Raw genomic sequence first — 12,673 nt, forward strand, 5'->3', positions numbered from 1 at the left:
ATCAAATACCTACCGATTTTAATTTCAACAAGCATTCGACCATAAAATAACGATAGTAAGTAGTTTGCAGACATAAAACAGAGCTTGAGAGTTGAGTTGTACAAATTAAAATTAGAACAAAACAATGGCGAACTCATGCAATAACGCTTTCGAGGGCACTCCATACTCCAATAAATTCTCCGGGCACTTTGTCACGTCCGTGTACTCTTTTTTTACCAGTAGGCGAATAAAATACGGTGGCCACGCGTGCAGTCGACACATTCACCTTATAATCCGTTGACTATGTGCCAAAACGCGGCTAGGTGCCGGCTGGCGTGGCACACTGGCCCGGATCCATCCGGCGATTATGTCATGCACCGATCAGCCGTTTGTTTTTCCACACTCCTGCGCAAACAAAAAAATATTGAATGCGGTTTTATTGTTGCGGAGATGGCAAAAGGAAAAAAAAAATAACGCAAAAAGATTTAATTTAGGAACTAGTCTCATCACCAGCAATTGAGAAACAAATGTATAAAGTAATAGCGCATGCATAATGCTGGTTATGGATAAACGGTAATTATCCTAAGTCAGCGTGAAGATTTGGTATGCTCTATGCATATCACGCTGTTGATTCTCTATTGTTAATAACAAGTATTGCCTAAATAACCGCTAAATCAAAATAAAGTAATAGAACCAAAGTAGGTGCCAAATTCCAAATGCAAAATTAAACTGAACGGAATAATGGTGTAAACACAAGTTGGATAAGTGACTTTCTGAAAGTCGCGGGAAAACGCTGGGTGCGGGCAGCAGATGATCGGTCGTTGTAGCGAGCCATGGAAGCCTATATCCAGCAGTGGACGGTTTCCAGCTGATGATGATAATAATGTTGAATGGTGTAAAAAAAGAATCTGATAGAGCAACTAACTTGGAAACAAAGAAAGAAAATATATAAGAACTGGATTTAAGACATATCTAGATCGATTAGTAGTTTTCATAGGACAATTTGAGAGAGAACATTGTCGGTATTCAAGGACAGTTAAATTAACTAATCTACTAAAATCTATTTATACCTACCTAAAAGTATTACAAAATGATACTATCAATAGAACTAATGATCAAGGTCAGACATCGATAGTAAAACGTTCATAGTTTTACAACACTAGTGTACCCTATGCAAATACGTAAATACGCGCAAATGGAGTTAAAAATACTGGGCTTTTACCCGACTGAAGTATGTAATGCTTTCTCTTATAAAAACTTTTCTTCCATCCTCCAGGGTGGCGGGAATATTTCTGGAAGACTATAGATGTATAAAGGCACCGCACTCTCCGTACTTACGCATTTGCAGAAAGCATGGCGTCAGCACCGTATTTTCCAACAGATTTTGCTTTCAATAGCTTCATGACGTCACCCTTTTAAAAACCAATCAACAACCAGACGTATCCTTGATCGTAATTGAATAATAAACTCTGGCGTAAAAGTTAAAAAGTTATTATTTCAAATAATTACTTTTTCTCGCTTAATTCCGCATAGGCACGTATTAGATTTTCATCTCACCTAATGGAATATAAATTAATAATGCAGTCTAGAATCTCTAAACATTTATTTTTAAAACATGATTAAATACATTAACAATTTAATCAATTGAATCTTCGCAACATGCTTGCGTTAAAATGATTTTTTTTCCGTAAGTATAGCAAAAAATCTTAAGATCAAATCAAAAATGATTTGGTGATTGTCAAATCTTCAGGTTAGGTAAACGGACCCTATGAAAAACGGGATAATGCTAGGGATATGATAGCAAGTAATAAAAATTCTGAGATGTCTGTTGGTTTACAAAATTTTAAAACGGTTATTAGCATCCTTAATTACAAACATGATTATTGATAACATGTTTTTATGTCAGATTTTATATTTTACTATAACCATTTATTGTGTCTTAGCTGGCGCCGCTATCTGTTAGGTTATATTACTATTACTGATGAAACAAAAGGCTAAAATAAACGCGAATGTACCTCATGAACACAAGTTCATCTCTTGAATATTGAATGGATGCAGTTTCAAGTCGGATTGTACTACTTTTAGAGTGCGAACAAAACTCTTGACCTATTTATCTGGATGTAGCTACCTCTATTTATCTTCATTACGCATTCTAGAGGAAACGCGAATAATAAATGTCTACTTATTCACTGAAGCAGTCCTAGTTACTTCATTTCTGAAAATTTATTGTTTTTCTTTTAGACTTTCTATTTACCTATTTTAATCTTATTCGTGATGATTATCTTCCGAGCCGCCAAAGGGTGACATGGCTCATGTAACGACTACTTACTTACATCGGTAAATAGTAACCGGGACCAACAGCTTAGCCAAGGCCTTCCGAAGCACAAGTGATCAGCCTGTAATGTCCTAACCAAACTAGGGATGACAAAGTGATTTTTTTGACATGTCCCCACCGGGATTCGAACCCAGGACCTGCGGATCGTTTGCCTAACGCTCAAACCACTAGACCACTGAGGCCGTTCTTTTCGATATAATTTGTAGATAGGTATAATAATACAATAGGATAGTTTCCAACTAGTGAAACTAGTTTTACTAAACGTCAAAACACGAAATTACTATGGAATTTGAATGAAAAAGTAACCTGTGACGTCATAGAAAAACGTGACAAAATATCGCACTTATTATTACATTTTTCTTTATTAAAATTGATAAATAAGTTAAGTAGAAAAAAATAAAACGTTTTTTGTCACTTTTAGATCTGTCTTTAGTTAGTATTAATCAGATATCCATAATTTATGTTAGACCTAGGAAACTACCGATTTTAAATGTAAGTACAGTATATACGATTATATTTCATTCAATTTAGTAATTTTCTACAAAGTTTTGTTTGTGTGCACGATTATGGTACGCATGTGATGTGACAATAACTAGGAAACTATAAATACCTAATGTTACTGTAGCTATATTTTCTGAGAGCTTTTGGCTCGTCGTGCATGTCTTACATGCATACTTGCCAGCAAAAATATATAAATATGATGTAAGAAAAAACGTTTAAACTGTTTTATATCGCAGCAAGGCATAAATGGCGCCGCACGATTTGGTAGTGAAAGACGTTACGGCTAATTGGCAGACCTGCTGGCTATTTCTGTAGCCACTCGGTTCATAATTAAAACTCCGTATGAATTGAGATGTGCAGTCTTTGGTTTTGGTAACGGGCAAAAAGGCTTGAGCCAATGAGGAACTTTCCAGGCTACGTTCACCAAAAACAATATAGATGGCGTTGTACAGCTTTAACGGGACAATTACCTATTTTGTCATTACTCGAGTCCATAATTGTTCCAAAATACGGTGTAATAAATAATTGTTCAAATCAAATCAAATCAAAATCTTTATCTGTGAATACAGGTCTACAAAAGGATGTTACATAAAATGTATAGAATGTTACTATGTACGTGTATTGATTCTTTTACTTTGATGAGAATAATAATGGGCGGACGATGTGATTTTGCCTGGGTGTACTAAAAAGGGTCATCATTTATACCCAAAATAAAGACCAAAGATGCATATATCCATGAAATTAGAAGGTTGAATTGTATTGTATTTGTATCAAAATTAATTTATTTAAATAAAATTAAATAACGTAAAGATATATTTCGTTTTCGCTAACCTAATAGGTATAGGTACTTGCTTATATACCATCTCATATTCACAAATGAAGGCGATACTACGTAGGTAAATGTTTTGAAGGTGATGGAGAGGATAGTTTAATTCAACTAAAAATAACAGGAAGCAGGGACTTTTCAATGCACATACAAAACGATCAAAGCTTCGCACATAGCTGAAGTACAAAAGGGAAGTATCATTTACCGACAAGTGTACTCAAATAACTAAAAGTGCCCGTATAAAAACATTGAATTACCTTTTATTGAGTGTAAGTACGTTGCGCTGTGGAAGTGGTCAATCATCTAGATGACCTGAGTCTAGATAAAGTGCTAGTTAGTCCGCTTTTAGTCCCCCACGTAATCACTCTCGATAGGGTTCTGATCTAGTTTTAGACGTAAACTAGTTCCAACTAGTTTTTCCGCTGCCTTTCCCTCGATTACGACATTTTCTCGAACAGTAATCATAATCTATTTCCCGAAATTATTAGTTTCCTGATTTTTTGTCGTTAAAGTCATTCATATATACTATTTACATACTTGGATTTCAGGGAAAAGTTCTAAAAAGATCTAAGTAACCCCTTGTAACCTTCAAACACATACCAAATTTTTTCATGAAACCTTTGCTTGTCCTGTCAGGGATAGGCAACACAAAAAATGCATACCTACTAATGATTTGGTAATTTTCACTAAAGCGATAACAGACAAAACTGTTAGTCATTGTTATCTGTGATTATCGTCGCGACAAATAAATAATTATACAGATTATATTCACTGCAATGTATTTACGTAATAATACGCCTTCTTTCTTACTAACTCATTCGAATTTGTTTTTGTATCATAATTGTGTTTGTGTGGGTCTATTCACAGGAGACCAGTTTGTGTCACGTTTTGCCCACAATCCTATAGAAATCCAAATATGTCTTTACAAGCCTTTGTGTTTGCAGTTCGTTCCCGTTATGTGCTACCCCAAAATAGCAGAGTAGTGTGATTGCAATATTAATTAGTTATATCAAATTTGCATAGAGTTCGATGATAATACAGACGCATTGCGTCGGTGTGAGCGGCCGGCGGCGCAGGCGTAGACTCCCTCCGTGGCGAGCGCAGCGCGCGCGCACCACTCGCTTACACGTCTCCGCGTAAAAATAAAGTCCACGGCGCGGACGCGTACTTCAACCCATTTATAATTATCAGTAAATCGCCACGCGAGCGCACGACTACTGCGGCCGGTGACCGCTCGCCTAAAAGAAAATTAACCTAACCTCAAACCCGTGTTTGACGTCCCCTTCTGGCTGGCCCTTACGCGACCCAGGGAATAACGCGGACGCCGCGAAGCCCTATCGACGCCTGACGTGACGCCTCGGTCAGGACCCTCCTACGCACTATACACCGGTGTCGTGGGACGCGCCGCGAACGCACGTTTGATTGGACCATGTGTGTTTTGTGATAAGGATTACCTTGTGACAGTGATAATAGTGTAACGTATTCTCTTCAATATGCCTGATAGGCCAAAACGTCGTAAAAACAATAAAAATAAACGAAAAAACAAAAACCAGCGACCGGATCCTAATATAATTAACAGCGATGTGAATAAAACTGTGTCCGACACTTGTAGTGATCAAAATTCAGCTCAAAGTTCAAGTAGCAACGTTCGAGAAACAAAGTCGAAAAATGAATCGAATCCAAAAGTTTTGTGCAATGAAACTGAATCAAGTCAATGCATAGATGATATCATTAGCAATGAAGTTCCGTGCTCTACTCAGGATTTAAACAATAACAGCGACGAAGTGCAAGTCTCTGGTGAATTAATACCAAGTATAGTATTAGAACAAAATGGCAATGATTCTCATATATTTGAATCCTATGTCGTAGAATCTCCTGAAAATTCTTTGAAAAGTAAATGCAAATTAGATAATAAAATAAAAAGTAAAAGTTTGGATAATGATGACGCTCCTAAAATTGTAGAACTTTCAGATGAACCTTCTCAATCTGAAGACGAAAATACCTTAGCTATTATAGAAAGTAGTAACGTTCTGGTATCTGATGTGGAGTCTGATGTAGAGTGGGAGAAAATAGATGAAATTAAGGATAATCAGGTTCCATCTCTGAAGGAAATCGCAACTGGAACATTGTCAGTTGCTACAATACCTCTAAATGTAGCTCAATGTGATCAAACGAAGGCACTTACTCCAGAAGCAGAGCGATCACTCAGAAATTATCTAAAAACATTAAACCTTTCAACTAATCCTACGGATCCTGGTTCTGTGGAAATAAAAACTGAAATCGAGCACATAATAAATCGCGAAATAAGACACAGACTCAGAAAAAGAGGATTAGCCGATGACTTTCTGGGACCTCGACTTGGTCCGCCTCGAATGTTGGATGTCATTGATGAAGAAGGAAGCGGTGAATCATCAGCATCCTCACGCAGACAATCACATTTAATTGAAAGGAAAAGTGACATTGATGATTTAGATGATGATGTATTTGTGGATGACAAAAAAGTGATAGATAAATATTCTACTAAATCCATCACGTTAAGTGCTCAAAGGCAGATACCACAAAAGTGCATGTTAGTTGGAGCTAAAATCAAAGAACCAGCTGTTACTGAAGCACGAGGCGACTGGTCAGTAAAGACTGTCGAAAAGATGACAGGCGCAGAAATAGTCTATTTAACAGACTCGTCTAGCAGCACTAGTTCTATTCATGATTATGCCGATGAAACAGACGACGGTATGGAAACTGATGTTTCAGTGAGAATCATAACACCAACAATTGAAGTAACAGATACAGAGAGTCTCCTTAAAAAATCATTCATACCTAAAACCTTAAAGGGATCTCATATAGATGCATCTACAAAAAATGTGACGACTAATAGTTCAGAATTGCTTGAAAGTGTTACCGGAAGCTATGAAAATAATTTACTCAAAGAATGTCATATACCCAGTGAGCACGAAATTGTCGTACTTTCAACAGACAATATAAAAACCAATTTATATGTGAAAGATATAGAAGAAAAAGACGTAGATGTTAAGACCGTATCAAATGAAAGTAACGTTAATTCAAAAGTGGCAGTAAACCCACAAAAAGAGTATGATATTGAAATGAAGGTTTTAAAATGTGAACTTAATGACGCAATTAATAATTTAATAAAAGAAGTTTCATCAGATTCTGAAAGTACGCAAGAAAACCAAAAGGAATCATATACACGTCAAGATTCATCAAGTAGCGTAGGATCCTCCCAATGCACGGCCAAATATAACCCGAATTATTCGTCCCTTAATGATGTTTCTAACATGCATGACGAAGAAATATGCGATAACAATAAGATCAGTACAGAAAAAAAGCTGACAGCTGATTCTACAAGTCACGTAAAAGATGTCTTTGACTATGTTACAGGCACTCCTTCGCAAACTAAGAGTCGAGACTGTATCAAGCAACCATCTGATTTACGGGATCTGTGTGTGAAGAGAATTGCAAGTTTACCATACGGTGAAAAGATATTAGAGGAATTAGCATCTGTGTCTAAGCGCCTACAAAACATAACCATATTTAGTTCAAAACCGGATAATTTTAATGATATTACTGTTAAGGAGGAAATAAATACAGTTACAAAAATGCCGTATTATCCTCTTCCTGATGTTTCTTCTATAGAAACGGTAGCCTTGGAAACAAGACAAAAGGATTCAGTTCCACCTCCTCTTAAGCCTCGCAACTCATCTCTGAAGAAAGGTCAAGATGATCACTGGACTGGCGTGCCTACAAAAACAGAACCTGTTTACGTCTGTTTGTCACCATCGCAAAAAATGTTAATGGAAAAAACAAACACAGTTATAACTAAGGAAGATGCAAGTCAGCTCGTAGACATGCACAAAAAATATATTGACCGTAGAGGTTACAACGAATATAAGAAAGCCGATCGTGAAAAACCCGACAATCCACCTATAGTTCCGTTTAAATCTCAAACTGGAAGTAGATTACTTGCGCTAATTCGAGATCCAAATGTAACTACCAATATAAACACTTCGATGTCTAAACACTATAATCATAGCCTAGATCACATAGAAAAAAGTACTTCAAGGGTCGAAAAAATGTCAAAGCGAATACAAGATCAATTCAACTCGATTAAGGATTTTTCATCATCATTCAAACCTATTCCACCTCCACGGCCCAGAAAATATTCATCATCTTTTTATGAAAGCGATGAAAGTTCTGATTTTACAGATAGTTCTTTCCGTTCCATGAAGAGTGAAAGAAAGTTTTTCCACTACTCTACAGGCAATTTAAACAAAGAAATAGAAAATGACGTATCCACAATACAAAATATGCACAGATACTGTACAAATTTAAGAGACCAGGCTATTTCTCAAAACTTAGCTCCACGAAGACCATCACTGCCAAAAGATTTATGTGATCAACAAATGGAGTACATCAGACAGAAAGAAAAAGAAGTAGAAGCTGAAATTCGACGACTTGAAGAGATGAAACTAAATGCAACACCGACGGAAAAACGCAGTCCTAGAGCTCCTCTGATATCAGAAAAGGAGGAGATAATGGAAGAGAAATTTACTGACAAAGATAATTATTATAAACTACATAAAAAAGATTTTGTCGTCAGTACGAACACTCCGGCAAAACTGGAGAAAGGAAAAGTTTCATCCTTATTTAGTAGTAGCCAAGAAGAAATTCAACGTGATAAAATGTATTCAGAATACATGAACCAAATGGCCCAAAGACAAGAAAGAAAACAACAAAAAATTATAAAGATTACAAATTATCCAGCTACAGATTCGCAATTGGTTTCAAAAAGTATGTCAGCTTTAGATGCACTTGAGTCTAAAGTTAACAATCGAATCGAAAAAGAGTTTATTTGTAAAGCTAGAGAGCGATGGGAAAAACTTGGTATTAAAGATCCTGAAACAGAGGATGAGCGAGAGTCAGGAAAAGACGTGTATACGGAACCAAAAGTGATTGAGCATAAGATAAAAGTCATTGAGGGAAATAAGGAGAAAGACGTTCAGAAGTTGCCGAACCATTTGCAAGATTTCGTGCGTTTCACGGCGAAGGACAAAGAGCAGGGTTCCGAAGGCTCTGGTGAGTCCGCGCCTGGACCAGCATCCCCGCACGTTGTGGTTTTGTGTGCAGTGATCCTTCTAGTACTGGCCGTTACCAAGTACTTCTATAGATTGTTACGACATAAATGAATACTAACGTTTGTAGCTCGTGAATGAACTGAACTATAATAACCTAAAAAACATGTATTAAATTGTTCGTGTGTTGCATGAGTGTTTGTGTACGTAATAGCGTTTATCTCTATCTTCTTATCCCATTAGTTTGTTTTTACTAGTTTCTGCAGGGCTCCCAAGATAAATATTGACAATAAACCCAGACTACTAAGGTGAGTTCCTATTTATAAGCAAGAAAATTCTGTTCAGTTCATACCTACAAAGCGAACGGATTACAGCACAAAGTCTTCCATTTACTAATGGAAGTATTATGTATGAATCAGACTATCGTGGTTAAAGAAATTATGGATATGTGATGTTATTGTACTATACTCGATATTCCATTAGACGGAATTACGATCTCAAATCTTGACGAATATCGATTGCAGGAATTTATTGGAGAATTCAACACCGTTTAGCCGAAGATTTGTTTTGTAATTCCAATAAGAATATTTTACAAATGTAATCAATGTGAATTATGTTTATAGAATTGCTATTTAAAAGTCCAAATTGTACAAAGCATGATAGTTTGTCTTGTTATAGACGTAGAAATAGGGAGCTAAAGGCACTTTTGACTGTATCATTGAATGTCTATTTTTTTATATTTCAATTTGCTCTAGGATTAGTGTTGATAACTATGTACAGCTGTTTATTTGTCCTCAGTGTTATCAAGTGACGAACACGCGCTAACACTGATAAACCAAGATAATTAGGTTCCCAATGTGGAATTCGATTAATACGATCATGTGATGTGAATGTTTCACCTATGCAGTTAGTAGGTACATAATAACTGTTAAGCACACTTAAATTATAATTAAAACGAACTACAATTTTATCATATGCAGTATTCGAATACTTGGTAACTAAATTCCCTTAAAATCAATCAGTATTAAGTAGGTACATGATAAAACGCATAGTTGCACAAGAACGTAGAAGTTGGTAAAATATTTAGCAAACTATATTAAGCTGTGGTAAACTCGGGAAGAATTTGCCTTTAGTGAGTCAAGTGCGTCGCCCGAGAAAATATTCTGTTCGGCTAAATCTGTGCTGGATGGCCTTTCGTGACGGAAAGTCACAAGTTCGCAATGCGCGCCGATGTTTTGCATTGCCCAGTCGCGTTGGTATTTTCATACATGATGTCAACTTTATCTACAACTGTTCTACAATATAACACGCCTCTTACACCAATACCCCAATACCTATTATTATACTAACCAAAGCCACAACATGTTTGTGACTTCTTTAGTTACATATTAAAAGTGACGGTGGAGCGATTGCTTTGCTATTTCAATATACTGTTCTAGAACAAAGATCACATACTTAATATTTACTTAAGTACCTTTTTTGCTTGTTTTTTTGTAAGTTTGTCTTTGATGATTTCTATAAGTATGTACACATTCTTCTAAGTGTTATTTATTATTATTATTTATTTTATTAAAAATAAGTACAGTACTTAATACATTTTTTTTACAATTGACGGATTTGAAATTGACGGAATTGATTTTTTTGTTACAGACGTAGTTTACGTAGTAAGTTTTAGTCTAAATTAATGTCCGCTCAATACATCTACGGTGAGTCAGCCGTTGCAAATGAGGTTCCTGTCGGACGTCAGAATTGTAAAATTAGCTCCGTTATTGGGTTTTATGGCTGGAGGTAAAACTGCAACAAACGATTCTCGACCACGTCAAAATACAATGATCGACGTGCTCACGTCAAGGATAACCGTCGACAGTGACATTCGTGATTCATGACATAACTTATATGTTAAGTAAGTACCTACCTACGTAAGAAAGGGCGATATAGGAAAATAACATACTCGTATTATAACATCGAATGGAAAACAGGTTCCTTCTGCTTCGATATTTATTCTTTGCAAAGATTCAAGTTTAGCATGGTGAATTTACCTTAATGTAGTTCTTACTTGGATTAAATACCTATATGTATCACTAAGTCTCCGGCAAGTAGTTAATGCCATTTGCGGCAAACCTAAAAAATGTATTAGTATTTAGGTAAACAGGTACATTTTCATTGCACACTGAAACATAAATAAAGATAACAGATATGTAACAATTGTCAACTTTACTTAGGCAGCCACTGAACAGCGACCTTTCTCACAGCGGGTAGGCAAGGTACCGTAACAGAGTTATGAACTTGAAAAATTTGCGGAAATCGAAAGCGATATTGTTATAAAAACTATTTTATTTACATTTAGGTTTTTGAGACGCTTCATAAGAATGTTATTTACAGCATAGATTGAGGTACATCCATCACAATTAGACATAGGTACCCATCCCTTACCGAGCTTTCTGTTAGACCAACGTGATAAGGTGGGACGTATCGCTGTCTCCAATAACTAGTGGACGCCAAAATGGACTCCAATTGGACCCCAATTGGGATATAGTCGTGAGCTTATGTTATGTTGTTGTAATGTTATAGATTTTTTTTAAATCTTTATATTATTACAGAGGGTTTTATCAGGGACTGCTAATGCCACCCACGATGAAAGACTCAGTACAAATGAGTGTGTGTACATAAACAAATCCTGAACTTAAGCTATCTTCTTCTTAAATCACAGTTAATTATTTTATACAAAGCTTTTGCTTTTTCAGAAGTACGATAAGCCAAAACGCTGTTAGCCCATCCCACCTCCTTAATTCTTATACAAAATTTGCTTAATGTCTCAATCTACAGATTGAGGTAGATACTTTTCCATATTCACATTTGCATGCTGACTGTTTATTATGATTCACAGTAAAATATGCCCATTTTTCCATATGGTTAATCATACGAGTCATCGGACTACTTATTTGGCGTCCAGGCACGGTTCACAAAGAGTGGATGTCAAAGAGCCGCGGGCGCGCCGGAAGCGATTCGTCTGCGGAAGTCGCGTCACGTGGGGTCGCGAACATTATGACTCTACCTCCTCCGTATACCTACCTACTACTGCGCAATTGTCCTTACTTATATGTACATGCTATAATAATGCACCTTCGGATGAAAATATCTTGCTTCTTTTTTAATCTGGAGATGTTTTTAGCAATGAAATATTGATAACAGTTTACTGTATAATAGCTACGGCGAATTACGTCGATATCGTTCACCACGTATCACGTTGGTCTAACAGAAAGCTCGGTGAGGTGTACTTACTTATATGTTGCGACGGATATTCTGACTACCCCAATTGGGACATAGTCGTGAGCTTATGTAATGTAGTATGTGGATAATAACTAATTTAAGAGTAAGACTGACAGACTGTGTTAGTTGTGCAATTTCTCGCGTTGTGCTCATTTGTAAAAGCAGAGTAGATGAGTCTCGAAATGTCTTAAAAATGTTTTATTTTACATAGTTTTGCGTAAGGAATTAGCGCCATCTGCCTGTTGTCGTGCTAAGTTTTAATTCTGGCGCCAATGAGACATTGTGGACCAGAGTTGCTATTGCTAGATCATTCATCGATGTAGTGGCGCCATCTATTTCTGAACCCAAGTTTTACATACACCTGTCTTCCCACTATCGCCGCCAGAGGGCCGGTACCGTAGATCAAAAGAAGGCTGAAAAGTGTTCAGCCGCTGTGACCAAGATACAGATAGATCTAAATTTAGTTTAAGAATGACACACTCGCCAATATTTTTTACGTAATAGACAGAAGTTTGGCAGACGAGTAAATTACTCACAGTAAATATTACATGGACGTGTAAACATGAAATTGTTGGGTGAGATATGTATTGAATGAAATGTTGAGTAGAACTTTTATTAATTAATTTGTAAGCTCTGATAACATAGGACTGGATAAGGATTTTTACTCATTACAAA

The 12,673-nt window shown here is 36.4% G+C and overlaps 1 protein-coding gene across 13 annotated transcripts in view; it reads left to right on the plus strand.

The window, feature by feature from the left end:
• Window positions 1-12,673, plus strand: part of LOC126369484 (uncharacterized) — a 156,668-nt gene that overhangs the window by 63,196 nt on the left and 80,799 nt on the right. For 4 of the 13 annotated variants that reach the window (XM_050013906.1, XM_050013907.1, XM_050013909.1 and 1 more), the window contains exon 1: window positions 4,689-8,732. The exons of 5 other annotated variants lie outside the window; for them this stretch is intronic. In XM_050013906.1, coding sequence (XP_049869863.1) covers window positions 5,135-8,732 — 3,598 coding nt within the window. In that variant the 5' untranslated portion in view covers window positions 4,689-5,134. Of the gene's footprint in view, window positions 1-4,687; window positions 8,733-12,673 lie in introns of those variants that run through there. 4 more of the 13 variants (XM_050013903.1, XM_050013904.1, XM_050013916.1 and 1 more) reach the window with 3 other exon arrangements.

Source organism: Pectinophora gossypiella, chromosome 9 (genome assembly GCF_024362695.1).
Source record: "Pectinophora gossypiella chromosome 9, ilPecGoss1.1, whole genome shotgun sequence".
In the NCBI taxonomy this organism is placed as follows: domain Eukaryota; kingdom Metazoa; phylum Arthropoda; class Insecta; order Lepidoptera; family Gelechiidae; genus Pectinophora; species Pectinophora gossypiella.